This window comes from Cricetulus griseus, chromosome 7 (genome assembly GCF_003668045.3).
Source record: "Cricetulus griseus strain 17A/GY chromosome 7, alternate assembly CriGri-PICRH-1.0, whole genome shotgun sequence".
In the NCBI taxonomy this organism is placed as follows: domain Eukaryota; kingdom Metazoa; phylum Chordata; class Mammalia; order Rodentia; family Cricetidae; genus Cricetulus; species Cricetulus griseus.
This window is the reverse complement of record NC_048600.1, coordinates 14,621,149-14,644,513: the sequence shown is the minus strand read 5'-3', so window position 1 is coordinate 14,644,513 and position 23,365 is coordinate 14,621,149. Positions and strand designations below refer to the sequence as shown.

Sequence of the window (23,365 nt, the reverse complement as noted above, 5' to 3'; positions counted from 1 at the left end):
AAAGTCTAGCTTAATTGTACTGCCCAGGCAATTTGCAGGGCCTGCTTTCCCAAGAGATGCAGCTGGTGAGGCCAGGGGCAACTTTCCAGCTCTTATGACCTCAGGGTCAGCTTTCCCACCTTCCTCAGGAATGGGACTGGCAGGGGACATCTCTCTCCTGTCCATACTGCCATGTGGCAGATGAGGGGTGGATCCAGATTTCCTATGCTCATGTTCTCGGGGCAGCTCACCTATGTCCCCTGCCAACAGGGTCAGCTCTGCAGTACTGCCCAGATGAGGTGCAGGTGCCAAGAGGCGAGGGAAGGAGGTAGCATCCAAGTTTTTAAAGTAACAGTTCTATCCATCACTCTCAAGTTCTTGTAAAGCCAAAATGACTTTATAATACTGTGATATAACAAGTATATATTCAGTCTTCTGTCCTGGGTCCAGCCACAAGAGCTTCTAAAAGTCTTTAGGATGACCAGAATAAGAGTGTCTATAATTTAAAGCAGCTTTCAAGACAGGAGCTAATTGCCAGAAAGCCCACAGCATGATTGTTAGAACTTGTCACCCTCTTCCAGACCTCTGAGGAAGGGGAATAGAGATGAAGCTAATTGCCAATGGCTACTAACTGAATCAATTGTGCCTATGAAACATAAGCTCATTACTGTGAATGAAGGGGTTAGTGAACACATCTACCTGCCAGGGAGCAGTGTCCCCAAACACAGAAAGAACTCTGGCACTGGGGACCTTCTGGACGTTGCCATTTGTACCTCTTTATCTATCTGTTCATTTGTATCTTTTATAACATCCTTCATATTAAGCTGGTAACAGTTGCACAAGCCATTATTGTACATGATCAAACTTGAGGAAGAGGAAATCATGAAAATCATGAACAGTCAAGTCATACAGAAGTGCAGGCAACCTGGAGACCTAGCAGTTACAACCTGGAGGGTTGCGGTTGATCTGGCAAGTTAGTGTTATAAATAGTTAAATGATAGTACCACCAGTTGGTATCTATAGTGAACTGGAAAACTTTTTGGGCCCAGCGGTGGTGGCGCATGCTTTTAATCCCAGCATTGGGCAGGCAGGCAGGTCTCTGTGAGTTCCAGGCCAGCCTGGTCTACAGAGTGAGTGCCAGAACAGACTCCAAAGCAATACAGAGAAACCCTGTCTCGAAAAACATCATACACACACACACACACACACACACACACACACACACACACACACACACACAAACACAAACACACACAACTGTTTGGTGCAAAGCCCCCACATATTTGGTGTCTAAAGTATTCTATGGGTAAAATCTTTAATAATAAATCCCTTTAGGGGTTGGAGAGATAGCCTAGTGGTTAAGAGCATTTGCAGTCTGAGGATCCATGCTGGATGGCTCACAACTATCTGTAACACCTGTTCCAGGGATCTGACATCTTCTGGCTGCTCTGCCCCACCTCCACCCCCAAAGTAATTCTTCATTTAAAACGTTTTTTCATCATACTTGGCAATGATATGGGCTATAGAAGGTTGGCTCTAAAGACTTGCAATCTTTTCAAATTACAAATAAAAAGTGGCTGAATTATGTTTCAAGCCACAATGGAGCTTCTGAACTGATCTTGGGTGAGTTCAGTGTAAGCCCTGTGGGGTGGGCAGAAAGATTTCCCTATCTAGATGGACATAGCCCCACCAGACTGTAAGGGCGAGGATATGTGCTTGGGCTGCTGGATGTGGAAAATTTCTTTTCCATTCTCAAGAGATGGTGATGTCATGCAGAACGGAAGGTTACTGGGCAAGTATGCTTGCTTGAACCATGTCTGCTCAAGGTTAGTTAGTTCTGCTTCTTTATTTAGTTTTTTTGAGTTAGCATCTCATATAGCCCAGGCTATCCTTGATCTCCTGATCTTTCTGCCGATACCTCCCAGGTGTTAGGATCACAATCATGACTACCATATACAGTAAAGACAACATTAAATTAGCCTCCCAGTGATGGTAATTCCTATTTCATAGATTACATGTTATTTCGTAACAAAATTGAAGAAAATGTAATATTCCCAGGAAGCTCTGTTGCTGTCGTCTGCCCTCTTCTTGGGCAGGGAAGAGGATCCTTCCACATGCAGGGACAGCCATATCAGGAAGTGCTAGTGAGGGGACCATTGGAAACAGACTCCCAGAAAGTGCCGCCACTCTGCAGTGAGACTCTGGGTACAGGTGTGAACAGAAGGAGGTGCACTGGAGGCTGGTGCCTACGGATAAAACAGCACCTGTTTTATCCTGTGTCAGCAGCTGGCCTCATCCAGGGAGGAGGAGGGACTCCCAGAGGTGTGTGTAGGAGGGACAGGAAGGACTAAGGCCTGTGCTTTCCCCTCAACCCAGTCACTCATTCTCCTAGTGTGGGGGGATGTCTCCAGCATCTTCTCTCTGTCTTCTAAACAAGCTGGAGCCGCACTCCCAACCCTCTTTTAGTCAAGTGTGGTCATGTGACTTGCTTTCATCAAAGAAAGGGGGATGGAAGTGATTAAATTGTCACTTTTCATCTTCCTGTTTTGCTCAGGTAAATGTACCTGTCGACAGAGAGGTGCAATTCAAACACTTTGTGCGACTCAGGGACACAGGTGAATCAAACCAGGCAAGAACCAAACCAAGCAAGCTTATTACATTAAAGCTCATGGGACTTCTGGGTCCTTAGCTGGGCCCAATGCTTTTTTCTCTCACTGACAACCTCTCATCATTCTTTCTCACTTCTGCCGCTCACTACCAATGTTCCCCTAACTGGAAATACGAATACTGTAAAATCTAACACATTGATAAATCTGTATTTCTGAAAAAGATGGAGAATTGTTTCTCATTTTATTTTATGTATACAAGTGTTTTGCCTGCATGTTGTGTGTACCATGTGCATGCAGTACCTTTCGCAGCCAGAAGAGGGCATCAGCTTCAGCTTCCCTGGGACTGGAGTTCTGGTCAGCTGTGAGCCACTATGTGAGCCACTATGTGAGCGCTAGGAATCAAACCCGAGTCCTCTGGAAGGCAGTTAGTGCTCCTAACTTCTGAGCCATTTCTCCAGCCCCAAAAGATGGGTAATTTTTAAAGTAAACATTTTTATGTTCCTTTTTTGAATTAGCATTTTATATTTCTCTCTTGAATTTGGTTTACCCCAGGTTATTATCATGGACAGGCCCTAGATTTTTCTTGCATACAATAACAGCTATCAAGAAAAACAAAAACAAACATCCACTGTCCCCAAAGAACATTAATTAACTAATAACCATGCCACTCAGAACACCCCAAGTCACTTGCTTTCCCAGCACCCAAAGGCTCAGAGCTGGAAATATAACTACTTTTGTCAAGAAGGCTGGTGGAGCCAAGACCTACTTGCAGCCATAGGATATCTACAGGCATCCAAGGAACACTTCACTTTCATGTACATTTATCCAGAACCTATCATTTAGACCTGAGGTCACTCCCACCACCTGGAAAGCTGTTTCAAGCAATTAAGGTCTCTCTGGACACAAAACCAGCAGAAAACAAAAGAACATGAAAACGAAATGGTAGCCTGATTAATCATGCATATTTAAATAAGCACAGATTAAACAAGCTTGGGTTTAAAATATGAACATGCCCCCTCAGGTAAACATGACCATTGCATACAACCATGGAGGGAAACTTCTGAGGGTTTTACATGTAATCAGCTCCTCAGAGACCAAGTGATGCAAGGAGAAAAGGGGAAGGTATGTGACATTTATGTAAGGAACAGAGGGACATGCAAAGGGAGTGAGAGGCCGGGGGAGGAGTCTGAAGTCCACTTACTGCCTGCTTTTGCTCTTCCTCCTAGAGGTGTGGAAGGTGAAGAGAAGCAGAGGAGAAAAAGAAAGAGATTAATGCCCATCACCACAAACATTGGGAAGAAATGACAGGAGAAACTGGGCAAACTTGGCCAAGCATAGGTCTGGAGAGCAAAGGCCTGATTCACCAGAAGGGGACCAGTGGGATACAGTAAATGACAGTCCTCAGTCCCAGCCAGTTAATGAGTGCAATGATAACTTCCAAAGAACCTTAGGAACCATTTACTTCAACTTCCTGGAGGGCCTGGCTAGCCTACAGTCTCAACTACTTCAGGTAAACTGAAAGAGGAAGCTTAATCTCAACTTAAATCCCAATTATCACTCTAGTCACCTTTTACAATGTTTGTATGTGTTTAGACCCATATTTCTAGGGCAGCTGTTCTTGAGGTGTAGAACGTGGCCCACCAACATCAGTATCACCTGGGAACATCTCAGAGACGAGTATTTTAGGCTCCACCTGAGATCCACTAAGCCAAAGTCCTCAAAATGGGTTCCAAGAGCCTTGGGTTCTATTTGAGAACCACTGCTTTATCGTCCAGTCTAATGGTTCCTCCTGAATAGTTGTTTTTTCTTCTTTTCCAGTATCTTCTCAGCAGTAACCAGTTTGCTGACATTCAAGCTGCTTTGTGGTTTCCTTAAGGGATGCGCCATACATGCCCATTTCCCCCAGTGATCAGGAAACTGCTTCAGGACCCTGGAAAGCCTTTCAAAAAACTAAGTCCTAAGGATTGGGGTATAGCTTGGTTGGTAGAATGCTTGCCTAGCATGCATGAAGCCCCTGGTTTGATCTCCTGGACTACACAAACCAGGTATGGTAGCTCATGACTGTAATTCTGGCACTAGGGAGATGGAGACAGAAGGATCAGGGGCTCAAGGCCATCTTTGACCACATAGTGAGTTAAAGGCCAGACTGGGATACAGGAGACCATGTTATAATGAAACAAAATAAAACACAAACCCCCAAGGGGGAGGGAAAAATAATTTTAGAGTTAGACATTATGGTACATGCTTGTAAACCTAGCACTTGGGAAGGCAGAGGCAGGTGGAAGCTGCATTCTAGGACAGTGTGAGCTACACGACAAGGGCTTGTCTGAGGGAGGGAAAGCAGAATGGGACTCTCAGTCTCGGTTCTTTTTTATTCCAACACAGGTCTATCTAGTAGTTCTCAGGCATAAGGCACTGGAAACATAGATGGGCTTCTCTTTTATAACCTTCCAGTGAGGGCAGGTAGAGCAGGACATGCTAACTATGGTTGACAGACAAACACAGTGCCAAGAACTGGAGCAAAAAGCTAAAAGAAGATAAACCTTTAGAGTTTCTCTAGTCTTGGTCTTGAGCTTCCCAGTCACTGTTCTCTATGTCTCATCATGGGTAACTGTAGTCAGGGAGCCTCCATGGTGCCCTAGTATATAAATCAATATGTGGCCATGAGGACTCCACCTGTGCTGGGTTCATGGGTGCAATGGTTCCCACGGCACACGGGTTGAGGGACACAGGAATGAACACGCTCCTGCTCTTGAAGGGTTTGCAGGTCTGAGTCTGAGGGCAGGGTGATTGAGCACTGCAAAGGAACTACACAAAGGAGAAGGGACAGGGAGAATATTTTTTATTCTTGCAAGGGAGAGACAGACAAGGACTCAAGACTCAGTGAGCACCAAGAAATCCCTTGAGGCCCAGATTAGCTTCAGAAGGAGCTTTTATGCTGAAAACCAGATGTCTGCATTGAGACTTAACCCCAGTAACCAACAGAGGCCCTGAGAACTGTCTGGGTCACCCGAGAAGTCAGAGGCTTCCCATCACACCTGCGGCACAGAGTGACTAAGCTGCAGCGTGGAAGGATGCTTCTCTGAGGCAACTCTTAATGAGCAAAGAAGTAGACATAGGGGAGGTTTTATGTAATTGAAAAATTTCGGGTACCACTTGCTGAAACAGAAACTGAGATGGGCTGGGTGTGGTGGTGCACAACTTTAATCCAGCACTGAGGAGGCAGAGGCAGAGGCAGAGGCAGAGGCAGGGGCAGAGGGGCAGAGGGGCAGAGAGGGGCAGAGAGGGGCAGAGAGGGGCAGAGAGGGGCAGAGAGGGGCAGAGAGGGGCAGAGAGAGGCAGAGAGAAGCAGAGAGGGCAGAGAGGGGCAGAGAGAGAGGGGCAGAGAGGGGCAGAGAGGGGCAGAGAGGGGCAGAGAGAGAGGCAGAGGGGCAGAGAGAGAGGGGCAGAGAGGGGCAGAGAGGGCAGAGAGAGGCAGAGAGGGGCAGAGAGGGCAGAGAGGGGCAGAGAGGGGCAGAGAGGGCAGGGGCAGAGAGAGGCAGAGAGGGGCAGAGAGGCAGAGAGAGAGGCAGAGGGCAGAGAGAGCAGAGAGGCAGAGAGAGCAGAGGGGCAGAGAGAGCAGAGAGGGGCAGAGAGAGAGGGGCAGAGAGAGAGGGCAGAGAGGGGAGAGAGAGGGGCAGAGAGGGGCAGAGAGCAGAGGGGCAGAGAGGGGCAGAGAGAGAGGGGCAGAGAGGGGCAGAGAGAGAGGGGAGGGGCAGAGAGAGAGGGGCAGAGAGGGAGGGGCAGAGAGAGAGGGGCAGAGAGGGGCAGAGAAGCAGAGAGGGGCAGAGAGGGGAGAGAGAGGGGCAGAGAAGGGCAGAGAGAGAGGGGCAGAGAGGGCAGAGAGAGAGGGGCAGAGAGAGAGAGGAGAGAGAGAGGGCAGAGAGAGAGGGCAGAGAGGGCAGAGAGAGGGGCAGAGAGAGAGGGGCAGAGAGAGAGGGCAGAGAGGGGCAGAGAGAGAGAGGGCAGAGAGAGAGGGGCAGAGAGAGGGGCAGAGAGGGGCAGAGAGGGGCAGAGAGGGGCAGAGAGAGAGGGGCAGAGAGGGGCAGAGAGAGAGGGGCAGAGAGGGGCAGAGAGGGGCAGAGAGGGCAGAGAGAGCAGAGAGGGGCAGAGAGAGAGAGGCAGAGAGGGGCAGAGAGAGGCAGAGAGGGGCAGAGAGAGAGGGGCAGAGAGGGGCAGAGAGAGAGGGGCAGAGAGGGGCAGAGAGGGGCAGAGAGGGGCAGAGAGAGAGGCAGAGAGGGCAGAGAGAGAGAGGGGCAGAGAGAGAGGGGCAGAGAGAGAGGGCAGAGAGGGCAGAGAGAGAGGGGCAGAGAGAGGGCAGAGAGGGGCAGAGAGAGAGAGGCAGAGAGAGAGAGGCAGAGAGAGAGGGCAGAGAGAGAGAGGCAGAGAGAGAGGCAGAGAGAGAGAGGCAGAGAGAGGGGCAGAGAGAGAGGCAGAGAGGAGGCAGAGAGAGAGAGGCAGAGAGAGAGAGGCAGAGAGAGAGGCAGAGAGAGAGAGGCAGAGAGAGAGGCAGAGAGGCAGAGAGGCAGGCAGAAGGCAGAGGCAGAGGCAGAGGCCAGAGGCAGAGGCAGAGGCAGAGGGCAGCAGGCAGAGCAGAAGAATCTCTGTAAACTTAATTCAAGACTACATAGTGAACTCCTAGTGAGCTCCTGGGCAGCCTTGTTTATGTAGTGAGATGGGTTGGGAGGGTGGGGCATTCTTCACAGGCGGAAATTTCTAGCTGTACTGAGAATGCTAAATATTACCATGTGCCTCATGTTTGGTATTGAAGATAACCACGACTTTGGTTTAACTGGACAAGGAAGCTGCTGTGTTGGCTCATGCCTGTATTCCCAGCACTTGGGAGGCTGAGGAAAAGGACTGTCTCAAGGTCAGTCTTGAAAGAAAATAAATGAAAGTAAGGAAATTTCGGAAACAATGTTTCAAGACCACACCATGCTCACTTTGCTATGTAGGTTGCCCAAGGACATAACACTATTATGTCTTATTGGGGAAACCTTATGGCAGGGCCAGTGTTCTCAAGAGTGAGGAGGTCTCCTTATTTAGAGAGGACAGGTTCTGGCAAAGGGTTCCCTAGGCTGGTGTCACACAAACTCACATAAAGCCTTAGGGCTCTGTGACAAGTAAGAGTGAGAAGGTCAGATATATGGGCTGAGAGCATTTTGTATCAGTCTGCTAGGGTCAGTCAACATGGACTGATGACAACAGATAGTACTAACCTGATTTAAAGGGGTCATAACATCTTAGTGATGAGGCACAAATCTACAAGAGTTTATGTTCCCTAAAAACACATGAATCTATCTCTTCCATATGGTGGAAGTAGTAGTAGCATAGTTCTACAATCATCTACAAAGAGACTGACAGTCTAACAAGAGCATTGATGCCTACAATCCCAGAGCTCTGAGATCCCAAGGCAGAAGGATCATGAGTTCAAGACCACCCTAGAGCTACAAGTAAGTTCTATGGCTGTCTGTATTAAAAACCAACACAAAAGCTATATTAGAAAATTAAAATGAAGTAAAAATGTTAGAAGCAAGAGTTAGAAACAGAAATACTGAACATAATTACTTATAGATTAAATAAGTAGTTTGAGACAGAGGTTAGTTACATATTGATGAATCAAGGAAAAAAAACAAAACAAAACAAAACAAAAACCAAACATGTAGAGAACTCAGGTACCTTAATGCCGATGACATTATATCATTAAAAGGAAAAAAAAAAAAAAAAAAAAAAGAGGGGCTGGAGAGATGGCTCAGCGGTTAAGAGTACTGGATACTCTTCCAGAGAACCTGGGTATAATTCCTAGCATCCACATGGCAGCTCACAACTGTCTGTAAACTCCAGTTCCAGGGTATCGGACACCCTCACATGGAAAAAACACCAATGTACATAAAATAAATAAAGAAACATAAAAAAATGAGATGATTGCTGACATTCCTTTGTGACAGAGACTGAGTCTGGTCATTATTCATCAAATACTTAACATTTAGAAACTTGAAAAATATATACACACATAAGTAGTAATAATTATTACTACTATTTTGAGACAGGGTCTCACTTTGCAGGCCAGGTTGGCCCTGAACTCATAGAGATTTCCAGCCTTTGCCTCCCAAGTACTGGGATTAAAGGTGTGTGGTACCACATCTGGTCTGTGATTTATTTTTTACTTATGTGTAGGCATGCGCACCTGCTTGTCTATATGTGCACCATGTGCAAATGGGCTACACAGCGGGCCAGAAGACGGCATGGTGGTGCACAGCGACCCCAGCCCTTGAGAGGAGGAGGCAGACAGATCTCTGAGTTCCAGGCAGCTAAGGTACATAGTAAGACCCCCGTCTCAAGAAAACAAAGCAAAGCAAACCAAAAATCACAGCTGGGCACCTTCCCGTCCACATGTGGCTAACATTTGGATGGGGGCGAGGAGGGGCATGCTCACATCATCTCCTGGCCCACAAGTGTGCCAATTCCATGAGGTGGAGCTTTCAACACCTCACAAGGTAAGAGGTATTGCAGGAGACAAATGTTTATGTACCCAGCCGCTGTTGTGATGTGGAGATGGGACTGTTTCCGGGTAGGGTTTTCTTGAAATTAGACTCCTTTGCACATAAAATATTTCTGAGAGGAAATCTGTAGCAGGGTCTATGCAGAAACACGTCTGTCCATGTAAAATAAACCAAATACCAGGACCAAGTTAGGGGAAAGAAACCTCAGCTTGAGACTAAAAGCAGTAACTGCTTGAGGAAGTAGAACATGAGTTTCCAACACAAACATAACACCTCTGCCAGTCGCCAGGGCCCACTTTATTATTATTAAGGGGCTGGCTGAGAACGCAGACACTGAGGAGACGTCTCAGCTATGGCTTCCTTGAGTTACCACTCCTCTCTGGACCCTTGTCCAGAGAGGCCTGAGTGATTACATGAGCCTCCTATTATCATTTAGTCTCTTGCTCTTCTAACCTGCCAAGTACTGTCTCAAACTTGTTTTTTTAAAAAAATTACTCTTTGTCACAGATTTAGTATACTCCCTTCAGCCAGTTGTGGCTACTGCGGCATACTATACAGACAGTGTTGAGGGGCACAACTGCTGTGGTATACTGTACATTTGGTGGGGACGCAGCCTCGGCAGGTAGGACCTTAAACACCAACAGCACAGGCAGCCATCCTTGAATCTCTGCTATACAATCCACTGAGTGTTCAACACTGTGCAGTTGAGGACATTTAATGCCAACCATTACCTTTCTCTGATCTACAGTAAGGGGCTGTGATGTACTTTCCAGCAAACATGTATGGATTTATTCACTATCCCTATACAACAAACCTATGGTAGATATTCTGACCCCCCCCCCCAGTATAGTAAAGTTACTATTCAGAATCAGGATGAGTAAGTTGGTTTATATGATGTTTACCTGTGTGTCCCCCTGACTGGGCTAAAGGATGTCCATAGAAATGGTTAAGGTATCCCCAGGCCTGTCCCTGAGAGTACTGAAAACAGCTTGATGACCAAGGACAGGAGACCTGCTTTCACCAACAGGGAAAGATGCCATCCAGACCACAGAGGAACTATATACAACCAGAAGGCAAAGAAAACAAGTGTGTTCTCTCTTGGGGAGGAGTGTTGTTTATTGTTTTTGAAGTTTCCCTTGTCCCACCAGGTCCCATTGCTGCTTTAGCCCCAAATAAGCACACAAAAACTTGTATTAATTATAAAACTATTGGCCAATGTCCAGTGCTTCTTTCAAATATTAGCCCATTTCTATTAATCTATGGATTTCCACCGGTCTTGGCTTACCAGAGAATGCCCAGGCCTGTTGGCCTGTTAACTTCTTTCGAGGCCACATGGTGTCTCTTCATGATGCCTCTCTCTGCCTACCTTTCCCAGAATTCTCCTCATCTCCTAGTCCTGCCTATCTTCCTGCCACTATTGGCCAAACAGTGTTTCATTCATCAACCATTAAGAGAAACATATATACAGAAGAACATCCCCCATCAGCTTATCTACACTTGAGGGAGGGTCCCCCTGGCTTTGGCCCTCCAGGCTCCAGGACTTAGGTCCACTCAACACCCATTCCTTACAACCCACCTTCTGGATTAGGATGGGCAGTCAGTACCCCAGGTTCTCAGACCTCTAGACACACTGGATCACACCACTGGCTTTCCTGTGTCTCTCTGGTAGATTTCTCTTCCTCCATGATGGAGCAAGCCACTTCCCACAATAAATCCCCTTATATAGCTATAAATCTCCTGTTTCTCTGGAAATGCCCTAATACAGTCTGCTGCTATACTTCTTATTAAAAAGAGGACAACTGATGGTTGTCAAATATTTAGATAGGCTATTTGAAACTTGTCTTAAAAGAAACTAAGTAGCTGAGAAATATTTTTCATTTATACATAGTTAATACCTGATTTACAAACATCCTTATTTGCAATTATTTTATTTTTATGTGTATGAGTATTTTTCTTGCATTTATGTATGTTCACCACTTGTGTACCTGGTGATCATGGAAGCCAGAAGAGGGTGTTGGATCCCCTGGAACTGGAGTTTCAAACAGTTGTGAGCAGCCATGTGGGTGCTGGGAATAGGATGTGAGTCTTCTGGAAGAGCTCAGTGCTTTTAGCCACTGACCCAAAGCAATTACTTACAAACATTACTCTATTTCTAATACTATTATTATTATTACTATTTGACATTTATTTACTGTATGTACATGTGCATGCATGCGGAAATCAGGAGTCAGTTCTCTCCTTCCACTCTGTGGGTCCTGGGGTTTGAACTCAAGTGGTCAGGCTTGGCAGCAAGCATCTTTACCTGCTAAGGCATCTTGTAGGCTCTATGCTAATTTTGATGACTGATACCCAATTGGGCTACACTTATGCATGTTTATCTGAAAACTGTTTCAGGCCCCAAAGTCAAGCGTCGGTCCCATGTTATTCGGTGAGAGATGCCATGGGAGTAGAGCACACAGGTTCTTACCTTTAGCAGCTTCATCAGCCCCTCCAGCTGTACCATCAGCTCCCGCCTACTCTCCTGCAGCGCTGACATCCTCTGCTCCAGCTCATCTTTCCTTTGCCTGCCAGAGAGGAGGAAGGAGCTCACCAGAAACAAAGCTTTGTGATTGGCAGGTCCTGAACTCATACATACAGGTCAAAATTAAAAGGGCATGAAATACCTACAAGTGAATCCTACCTTGCTTTGTTTGGGATACATCTCCTTTATTTCATGCTAACCTTAAATTATGCAGCTGAGAGTGACCCTGAACTTCTGACCTTCCTGCCTTTACTGCCCAGGTGCTGGGGTTACAGGTATGCACTATCATGCTTGGTTTATGCTGTGCTGGGACTGAACTCAGGGCTTTGTGTATGCCAGGCAAGCCCTTTACCACCTGAGCTACATCCTTAGTCCCGCTGTTATTATCAATGTAGATGACTATACCAGCGTCTTTCATTGTAAGTAGTTCTGACCAATTATTTTCCACTCCATAGTCCTAAAGAAACTCTTCTATGCTTTCTCCCAAAGGTTTCAAGTTCTGTTTTTCTGTTTAATTCATCTGCTATTGGCTTTGTACTGTTTGTGTCCACATGAACAGACAACTGGCTTAGCTCAGGGATCAAATATCCCTCCTGCTACAGAAGCTGCTTCTTGAAATGAGCTCTGGACTTCACTAGCAAACTAGATCCCTCCCTTGGACTTAAACTCCTGCTTCTTGCTGCTTTGTGCGGCATCCCTGGACTCCGCCTGAGCTGACTGAATCTGCAACACTTTTCAGGTCCTTATACCATCACCAGGCACTTTCGGGAACTACAGTTCTGGCAATAGATTCCAGAATGACAGTTTCTGCTTTTCTAGATATAAAAATAGTCACCTGAATCTGAGCTGAGCAAAGGAAGTGAAACAAGTGTGTCTTAAGCTGACAGCTGTCTCTTCCCCTCTGCTGGGATCAGCATCTGCTTCCCCAGTCTTTCTTAGTAAAGCACTTACCCTGTGACCATCCCAGTATGTGACAGTGAACAATGGTGCCACAAAAAACACAGCTCAACTAAATCCCAAACTGAAATGAACCTTTTTTCTTCTGAAATAGGGTCTCACTATGCATCCATGGCTGGCCTGGAACTCACTCTGTAGACCAGGCTGGCCTTGAACTCAGAGAGATCTTCCTGCCTCAGCCTCAAGTGCTGGGATTAAAGGTGTGTGCTAACATGTCCAGCCTGAAATGAAGCTATGGGGAAAAGGACACTCGGTACAGCTGATCACATTCATCTCACATATTCAATTCTTTATGCTTTACTTATTGATGATAAGGATCTAAATTACAGGACACAAGTAGAAAACCAATCATCATTGTTTCCTACCTAAAAGAAAGCACAGTTAAGGCTACAAAGAAAGCACTGAAAAACTCCACTATTCAGGTATGTGAATCCCAGATGCTAGCCTGTTCATAATTAAGTGTGAGGGTAGGCAGGTCAGTGGTGCAGGCCTATAATCCTAGTCCTGGGAAGGCTGAAGAAAGAAGATGACCACAAGTCCAAAGCCAGCCTGTACTACAGAACACTAAAAGTTCTAGGCCAGTCTGGACTACAGAATGAGAGCTTACCTCACCCCCATACCCATCAAGTATCAAAAGTAGAATTCTAAATGCTACAACGGAAACAGAAAGGCACACTATTCAAGAATCCAGAGCTCTGGGAAGATCTAAGATGTGGGATTTGATTTCTGTAATGTCTTCGCTCATGGGGACACAGGTGTAGAGAGGAAAATGACTCTCATTACAGGTCTGGTCACTCTCACACTGTGTTCTCTAGTGTGGCTGACGGAACTCCTAGGTAGTCTGTGCTGATGGTCAGGCTCTACTAATGAACAAATCTTATCGAACTAGTTTGGTTTCCCAATACAGAAATTGTCACCACAGGCTACTTTGGGAGCAGGTGAGTGTGTGCTTACCTGAGCAAGCGCAGCTCTGCCAGCAGCGTGGGGTTCTGCTGCGCCTTCTCAGGAGTGGGCTGGGAAGCCTGCTCGTGCTCCAGCCGCAGGCGCTGGATCTCCTGCAGGATCTCTCTGGGGATGGAGAGAGGCACGGTTAGTGTTTTGATGGCTCTGTTTTCCCATTAGATGTCTTTACTCCCTCAATGCCTCCTCTACTGGTCCTATGTGGACTTCCCAACTCTTCCTCCATGCTCTCTTTTTGCTTGACGCCTGGCTCCTGACTGGAGGCTGCTGCCATGTCCTCCCCACTGCATACTACACAGGGCCAGTCTCCTTGTTCTGGTTTCTGCCTCCCACTGAATAGAGGTGTAATGTGTGGTTCTCCAGGCCATTTAGCAACATTTAACAGGGTCTTTTTATAATAAAACGAGACAGGTTACATATAGTATAAAAGGACACGATAAGCTGCTAAGACAGAGCAAAATGCTGCTACTGGGAAGGAGTAGGGTAAGGGACTGTGAGGGACATACTGACAGCTGGGAGGAGTCCTCAGACAGAGACTCTCTAGAGGTAACAGATCAGATCGCAGAACAATCTGAATCAACAGCATGCAGTGTATCTCCCAGTCCTGGGCTACTCTTGTCTACTGAGGAGTTATGCAGAGCTAGGTGTGGTGGGTGACGAGTCTGTAATCCTGGCACTTGAGGGGGGGTGAGCAAGAAGGTCAAGACAGCAAAGCCAGCTTGTGTTACTCAGTGAGTTCAAGGTCAACCTCATTTACAAGGGACTGTCTCAGAGAAGCAAAAAGAGCAAGTGAACAAGCCAAGGAGTCTGTGAGGCGATGAGGGCCACACAGAAGAGAACACTGACCATGGGAAATAGGTCAGAGAGTCACATTCTCACCTGTTCTTGTTTTCCAGTTCTGCAATGAGCTGTCTCTGTTGTCTGTTGGCATCAAAGTTGAAGCTGGCATCAGTGGGAGGACGGGTCTGGGGGAAGAGGAATTTGTTTTGTTTTATTTTGTTTTCCCAAATTCAAATATCCGGAGTGTAAGACAGACTGCTGATGTTTAAAAAAAAAAAATCAATTTATGAGGTTTCATTTGCATACCATAAAACCTAGCCAATCCAACAGTCTTAGTAGATCTAAACGTTTTTATAACCAACCACCACAATCCAGTTGTAGAACATTTCCCATCACCATAAATTAATCCCGTAGGACAGTCTGTCCTCAGTTGCTGCCACCACTGCCGAGTGAGCTTGAGTGAGCCCAGGGAACCGCTGGACACTGACGGGTCGGGTTTCCACCTGGCTCTTTCCTTAGAAATGTCACCCAATAGAATCATCCCATGCATAGTTCTTGTTCTGAGGTGGCAGGAGGTTTTGGATGTCCACTTACGTTTACCCTTGCTTCCAGCTTTTAGCAACTACAGATGAAACAGTAATGAACTTTTATTTACAGGGTTTTGTATGAATGTATACTTCGTGGTTTTACTTTGCACACGTGTGCACACGCCACTGTGTGTGTACATGTATGTATGGTGTGAGGTGAGTGACACGTGAGTTGCCTCTCTCCTTCTACCATGTAGGTTCCAGGACTGCACTCAGGCTTGGTGACAAGAAACTTTACCTACTTGGCAACCTCACCAGGCCCAATACATGTTTTATTTCTTTTCAATAAGCATACTGACGTGGAACTGCTGTATGCTATCCCTATAAACAAGGTCTGAGGAATTTTCATACTGTTTCCCAAAGTAGCTGAACCACCTTATCCCCCTTTGACCAGGACTGAGGAGGCCTATTTCTTTTTTTTTTAAAGTTTGTTTTATGTATTTATGTATATGAGTGTTGTGCCTGCATATATGTCTGCTAACTACCTGTATGCCTGGTGTCTACAGAACTCCTGGAACTAGAGTAGCAAATGGTTGTTAGTTACCATGTGGGTGCTGGGAATTGAACCCAGGTCCTCTGAAGATCAACCAGTGATCATGACATCTAAGCCAGCTCCAGTGTCATAGTATTCTCACTGAAACCTGTTAAAATCTTTCTTGTTTCCACATCCTTACTGTAAAGGCTGTAACTGTGAGGTTTCCTTTTATTTAAACACAATCTGCCCCATTTCCTAGAACGTTATGTAGCCAAGGATGACCCTGAACTTCGGATCCTCCTTTCTCTACCACCCAAATGCTCACAGGTATCTGGTGCCACACCTGGTTTATGCTGTGCTGGGAGTTGAACCCAGGGCTTTGGGCATGCTGGGCAAACACTTACTGAATCAAATCCCTATCCCATAACCTTTTAAAGTACACAGTTTAGTGATGTTCAGTGTGTTCATGAGACTGTAAAACCATCACTACCCTCTCATTCCAGCAAAGTTTTACCATTCCCCTTATCCCATGGCCATTAGCAATCATATGGTCCATTTTCGCCTGCCCTGAGAACCACCATTCTTTCTGTCTCTGTAGTTTCAATGATTCTGCATATTAGGCATAAATACAGTCTGTAGCCTTTATATCTGACTTCTTTAACGTAGCAAGATGAATTCAAGCTTCACTCGTATTAAATAATATCCCACAATATAAACATACCACAGTTTTCTATCAGCTGATTTACATTTGGCTAGAAATATGTTCTTTCTCTTGAGTACTCATCTAGGAGTAGATCTGCTGAGCCACATGCTAACCGCCTTTTGAGAGACTGTTCTCCTAAGGGGTTGGACTGATTCCCATCAACACTGTATGGCATCTCCACTTTCCTCTGTATGCTTGCTCACCCTTGTTCATCTTTCTGGGGAGTCATTCTCATGGGTGTGAGGTGGTAGCTCATTGTGGATTCCTTTAAGAACTGTAATGTTAGAGGGATACTCCCTCAGCCTAGACACACTGGGGAGGGCCTAGGCCCTATCCAAAGGATATGACAGACTATGAAGATTCCCCCCCCCCATGGAAGACCTCACTCTCCCTGGGGAGCAGAAATGATACAGGGTAAGTAGGGTGTTAGTTGGGGGCAGGGAAGGAGGAAGGGAGAGGGAACTGGGATTGGCATGTAAAACAACCTTGTTTCTAATTTAAATAAAAAAATGAGAGGACAAAAAAGAACTGTAATGTTGAGCACACTCTCATGTGCTAAATCATTATTTGTCTTATCTTTGGAGAGACCATGGGTGTGATTTGTATCCTCAGTAGCTCTTTCAAGAATATGGTAGAAAACAACAATCATTTAGAAATAGACCCATAAACACACTGTAGAGAGTGGGTCAGGGCCCGGGGACGTAGCTCAGCTTAGATAGTGCTTGCCCTTCGTACATGAAACCAACACCTCAAAATACCAGGTGTGGTGACACAAACTTGTAATGTCACACTCAGGTGGAGGCAGGAGGAGCACGAGTTCAAGGTCATCCTCAGCCACATAGCTAGTACAAAGCTGTGAGACTGTATCTGGACATCCCCCCCACCCCCAACGGTATATGCATTAGCCAAGGAACACAAAAAGGAAAGGGGATAATGAGGTGTTGCTTCCTTTGACTCAGCAACTAGAACGGAAGCTCTCAATTAGGCTCTGGGCCAGCCATGCTCACTCTACACCTTCTCGCTTTGCCTCAAGCACCACCTACAAGAAGCAGGAACCTAATGCCCTGTTAAAGATTGAATAACAAACTCTTTTCATAGTGTGTTTTCTAAATAAACATGCAAAACAGCAAGCCACTCATAATTTTCTTCTTTAAAAGAAAAATAAAAACAAAAACAATGCAACTTTCTTCTTTCCTTAGAAGTATGGACCAGCAGCCAGCTGAGCAAACTCCCCACGCTGTATTTAATCTTGTGAGAACTTGGGTTGAACCTTACAAAGATAGCCTGAGAATGAACCTGGCTATGATTAAACAGTTTCTAATTTTTTTTTTTAAAAAAGTGGAATTAAAAATTATAGTTTCTGTTAGGGTGAGAGCAGGGGAAATTACAGATTCCGGAAGGACTTGCATCTGATGAGAACATGCTTGGTGTTATTCACTGAAAATGTCTAAATAACCTTGGGTACTTTTTGTATCTGACTGTAAAGCTGATGTCTTCTATAGTGGAGTCTGAAGTAGAGACCCCTAAGCAGGCAAGATTCCTTAGCTCCCAGAAGTAGTTTCTCCAACAGAAGTGGGCAAGCAACAATTCCTGCAGACAGAATGGGGCTGGGCTTTCCCACCTGCCTGGACTCACAGACCCCCCAGCCCAGCCCCAGTGAGTGTCTAGCATGCCCTGTCTCCTTTGATCAAATGTAAATATATATGGTGGTGCACACCTTCAACCTGGGCATTGCAGAGCAGCAGCAAGCAGATCTCTGTAAGTTCTTGGTCAGCCTGTTCTACAGAGTGAGATCCAGGCCAGTCAAGGCTACATAGTGAGAACCTGTCTTAAAAATCAAAACTGAAACAGCAAATATAGCCTAGGTGCTCTCCTCTGAGTGTGACCTATTGTTTCCTGTGTTAGACTACAATCCCCACTGTGAGGTATTAAAGAGGGTTGGAAACTCCAGGGACCATGGTATTTTTGGACACGACTTTCAAGAGGCAATCAGGACTCAAAGAGGTCTTTAGGATAGAGACTCCATGACCTGATTGATCTTGGTGGTTTCCCCAGGACTGAATCCTATAGGACACACATACATCCAGCCCTGTCTCCTGCTATATTACTTTCTGAGCTGCCTCAGGACCCTTCCCTTAGGAAGACCACCATCAGATGCTGGCCCTTGACCTTGGACTACCAGAATATTGAGTCCAAATAAACCTTTTTTCTTTATCACTACTTTGCCTTAGTATTCGAGCACTGAAAAATGGACTATTACATATTATGTAACAAACACATTTAGTATTTATTTGCTATCTCAAACACTATGGGGCTCCTTAATAATAATAGTCATGATATAATAAAACAAAGGCAAGTTTCCCTTCCTGAAATATCTTCTGGATTCTGCAGAGGGTAAGAAAGGACCAGAATGATCAGTTCATAAAGACACAGGATACAGTGTCTAGAAGAGACTCTAGATAATTTCTTTCAAGAACGAAATCAATTTATTCATTTCCTGGCTCCTCAGTGCCCAGACACTATTCAAGCTAGTGATGCTGGGTGAATGGGAGGCAACCCTCACCTCGTGGAGCTAACATTACATCGGGGAAGGTCAGAAACCAAAAAAACAGAAATCAGTAAATAAACACACGCCGGCAGTAACAGGCACAGGAAGAAAGGTGGTGGCTGGGGCGGAGGTTCCTCCAGCGAGGTGCTTCTGAGCATGCGCAGCAAAGCCAGCCAACTGGGGAAGAGCACGTGGGATGGAAAAAGAGCTGGCGCCAGGGCAGCTGGCCCTGCTGAGGCAGTTTAAGGGCTTGAAAGTAAGGAAGAAGAATTTGGTAGTCAAGAGTTTATCAGTTCCCATGCAGTCATTTCAGCACAGAACTGAAAAAGGAAGCTGGGGGTGGGGGGAAGCACTTTATGTGAAGGAGACAAGTTGCTCTTAGGAGACCTCATCATGAAAGTATGTGTGAGTGTATGTACATAAAGAAGTTCTGAGACATTCAGACCGTGTCTACGGTTCCTCATGCTAACCTACTTTAACAAATGAACGTTCTAAGTAGACAACAGGAAAAGTAAACTAAGCTTATTAATTTGTTATGGGACTCTGCCACATTTACTTCATCTACGAGACATTTTCTTTCCCGTTGCTCAAGTATCTTTATGCAAAATGCCTGTCATACGTCATAATTCAGCAAACAGCTCTTTAAATATTTAAAGCCAACCTCTCATTCATGGAGGAAGAGTTCTATTACACAGCAAAATCCTTTAACCAGAGCCTGACCTCTCCCCTCCCTCCCTTCCACCCAGAAGGCCTCCAGGTGAGGAAACTCTGACCAGATCTGGAGTTATGGAAAGGGACCAGAGATGCCCAAACAAAACAACAAAAGCGTCTTTAGGCCTAGTACAGTAGCTCACACCAGTAATCTCAGTACTTGGGAGGCTGAGAGAGGGTGATTACCACAAATGCAAAGCTAGCCTGAGCTACACAGTGAGTTCCAGGCTTGCCTGGGACACAGTGTGAGACTGTCTCAAACACAAAGGCCACAGAGATGACTTGATGGTTAAGAGCACTGGTGAGTTTAGTTCCCAACCCCCACACAGCGGCCTCCAGGGATCATTACTCCAGTGTCCAAGAGATCTTAAACCCCCTTCTGACCTCCATGGGCACCAGGCACGCATGTGGTACACGTACATACATACATGCAGACAAAACCTTCATACACATAAAAAATGTTTTTAAAGCTAAAAAAGAAAAATTAAAAACAAAACAAAAAGATGGGGAATTATGAGCACCTCTGAATCAAAAGCTTTTCAGGACTTTAAAAAAGTCCTGGAACTGGCTGAACTTTAACCCCAAAGTTCCAGAAATCCTGTCTTCTTCTGTCACAGCCTGGTAGTCAGCACCTATGGTTCGAATGAGGTCTTTGAACAAAAGATTTCTGTTTTTTTCTTAGGATCCAGACTTCACGGGTGGAAAACAGCCTCTCACTTTGAGTTTGATTCATTCAGGCTTGCAACTTCTCAGATGTTTATATTTTGTTTTGAGTTTTAAATAAATCTAGACAGTTTAAGATACAGGAACCTGCAGAGGTCAGAAGATAGCCTCATGGTCCCAACAACTGGAATTGCAGGTGGTTGTGAGCTACCATGTGGGTGCTGGGAACCAAGTCCTCTGCAAGAGCAGCCAGTGCTCTTAACCACTGAACCATCTCTCCAGCTTCAGCTAAGAATATTTTAAACTATTAATTTCAGAGTCCACTTCTAAAGATTGTCATAACTGGTCTGGGATAATATGGCTTGGGTATTGGGAGGGTGAAATCTTGCCCAGTGATTCTAATGTATCCAGTCACAAACATCTGCCACGTTAGACATCTTTTAAATTGGCCAAAGGCAATAATTTCAGTTTCTATGCTGGCCCATTGAGTGACTCTCTACAGTTTGCCCCCTACATAAATACTTTTTCTTTTTAAGACATGCTTTGTCCATCAATAGGCCCTTCATTAGCCTACCTTAGACAAGAAAAAAAAAGAAAGAAATTTATCAAGATTTAGTCACTGCTGAATAAAAGCTAACTTCTAGATTTATTTAAATAAAAACCAGAAACACTAAAGTTCTCTTGACTTCTGAAACCTTGTTGTTCTGCAACAGGTGGAAAAAGACATACTTATATTTCTGCATGCAGAACGTATACTTACTCACACACACACATAAATATATTTCTAAGTCGTCAGCTATTTCAAAACTCTGCTAGAGCAATCAGAACTCTGACTTACTGGAACAGACAAAACCCTAGTATCTTAGAATGTCTCCTATATGCTTCTGGCTTTGTTTTTAAGATTTTTTTTATGTGTATGAGTGTTTTTGCCTACATGTATGCCTATGCACCACATGTGTGGCACTGGAGGTCAGAAGGGGGAGTTGGGTCCCCTGGAACCTGCTGTATTGGTGCTGGGAAGCAAATCTAGGTCCTCTGAAAGAGTGACCCAGTGCTCTTAACCACTGAGGCATTTCTCCAGCACCCCACGTTTCCTTCCTTCCTTCCTTTCCTCCTTCCTTCCTTCCGGCATAGACTGGCTAAGACTGCTCAGTGGGTAAAGTACCTGCTGCCAAACCCGATGACAGGTGATCAGTCTCTGGGACCCAAGTGGTGAAAGAAGAAACTGAATCTTGCAAGTACTTCTGTGGCTGCTAACCTCCCCAAATAAACAAACATACAGAACAATTTTTAAAAGCAAATCAATTTAAATCCCACCACCGCTTGGGAGGTAGATGTAGAAGGATCATGAACTCAAAGTCATTCCTGGCTCCATTATCAAGTTTGAGGTCAGCCCAGAGCACATTAGACACTGTCTCAAAAAACCCAACCCAAACAAAACCCCAAACAAGTAACAACAAAACATTCCACACTTTACTTAGCAAAAATACTAGTGATATGTTTGTTAAATCACCAATGTTGTAAAGGCATGAGGTGACCTTCAGTGACACATGAAGCCATACAGATCTATATTTACTCAAGTCTAGCGGGGACTTTTCAGCAAGGTGACTCAACTTTGATGTGCCCATTTTCTCATTTGTAAATCACATTAGGAACCTTATCTATCTCCTAAAGTTATCTTGAGGACCAGGTAAGACATCCAGACTAGGAGCTGGAGAGATGGCTCAGCAGTTATGAGTACTTGCTGCTCTTCCAGAGGACTGGTTCAGCATCCACAATGGGCAGCTCCTACCTGGTAACTCAAGCTCCAGGAGATTCTGATGCCCTCGTTAAGAACACACATGCACACTGAACACACACACAGTATGGACTACACACCAGCCTAGACTAGACTATGTAGCAAGACCGTGTGGAGTAGGGTTGGGAAACTTTAAAAGTGGAGAATAAAGGCTCCATTTGAGAGCAAAGAATTGCACTATCCACTTAGGTTGCAGTCCCTCTAATCCTAGGAAAACAGTGCTTCTCATACATTAGCACCCTCTCAGGTTCAGGAGTCTCACAGAACTACACTGCCTTTATGGAGGTGGAGACATATTGAGCAGACACAGGGTAAGAAACAAGCAAGCCCCTTTGGTTGAACAGAGCAAGTCCAAGGCAAGCAGACAGCGAGTCAGGTGTAGCCTAGTATGCATTTCTGCAGCCTCCTAAAAAAGAGATCAGTGGCTTTGACCTTTATGAGCCTGTCAGGATAAGCCAGAGAGATGTCCCTGAGAGCCACTACATTGTCTTTACACCCCTGGGCAGTCTGCACACAACCTTACCTCCTAGAGGATAAGTGGAGGGATATGGGTTATTAACCTCTCCCCAGAATCCAATAATGCTGTTTAAGATGGTGTTTCCCAGGCTGGCTGTAAATCAGAAGACAGCAAATTTTCTTCCTTTGTTTTTCTCTTCAGTACAGACAGATGGGCCCTAAACGTATTCTCAGTCAGTAGGTTAGAGGCAAAGCCTACACATTTTAAAGTGCTTCACGTATGATCACACTATGTGGCCAGGTTTTGCAGTGACTGTTTTAGTGGTGCTTGAAGTCATTAAGAGTATGCAAAACTCAGCTTAGATACTGTTGGTCCCTAAAGTTTGAGAAGACACAAGCATGCTCCTGAGACACTGTGTGCCTTGAGCAACGGTGGCAATGGGGCCATGAAGGTTGAGGTACAGCTATGGTGAAAGCCTCTCAGAAATGTTTAAACATGAGGGAGAATGACATCGAGTAATGCTTTCCCCTCACTTTCACCTTTTCTGTAATGGGTTTTAAGGTTTTTTTTTTATTTTTTTATTTGTCTTTTGTTTCTTTTTCATGAGATGATCCTTAAAAGTAAACAATCAGATCACATCCAGTGCTGGGTAAGTGACAGAATTAAGAATCTGCTGTTACGGTTATGACTCACCACACATTACAGGTTTTTCCATTTCCTTTTTTTTTTTTTTTTTTTTTTGAGACTTAGGCACTCGAGGAAAACAAATGAGCTCTCCTGGCACATCTAAGACACCCACAGTGCCTTTCTTCAAGCATCAGCCTGAGGTGCTGTGTGGTCTGTTGTTCACCCAGGGTGAAGCTGTCCACTGGCTGCTGGGGAAGCACTTTACAGGGTGCGTGTTGCCTGTACAAATGATTGACCGGCTTCTCTTTGTGGAAGAAGGTCTTTCAGGGAAATCAATACAAAGCCTATCCGGCAGACTATAAACAAACTCTTCAGAGCATTACACCCACTTTATGCAAAGCACTTGTATCAGGGTGAGATTAGAGGATTAGGGGTTTTGTGTCAGGCA

At 45.3% G+C, this 23,365-nt stretch overlaps 1 protein-coding gene across 9 annotated transcripts in view; it reads right to left on the bottom strand.

The window, feature by feature from the left end:
- Nucleotides 1-23,365, bottom strand: part of Dtnb (dystrobrevin beta) — a 202,050-nt gene that overhangs the window by 25,416 nt on the left and 153,269 nt on the right. For 5 of the 9 annotated variants that reach the window (XM_027424539.2, XM_027424546.2, XM_027424543.2 and 2 more), the window contains 3 exons: nucleotides 14,448-14,533; nucleotides 13,563-13,676; nucleotides 11,598-11,694 (listed from right to left, as the gene is read on the bottom strand). In XM_027424539.2, the coding sequence (XP_027280340.1) occupies nucleotides 11,598-11,694; nucleotides 13,563-13,676; nucleotides 14,448-14,533 (297 nt within the window). Of the gene's footprint in view, nucleotides 1-3,789; nucleotides 3,811-11,597; nucleotides 11,695-13,562; nucleotides 13,677-14,447; nucleotides 14,534-23,365 lie in introns of all 9 variants that reach the window. The other 4 variants (XR_003486952.2, XM_027424544.2, XM_027424545.2 and 1 more) reach the window with 1 other exon arrangement.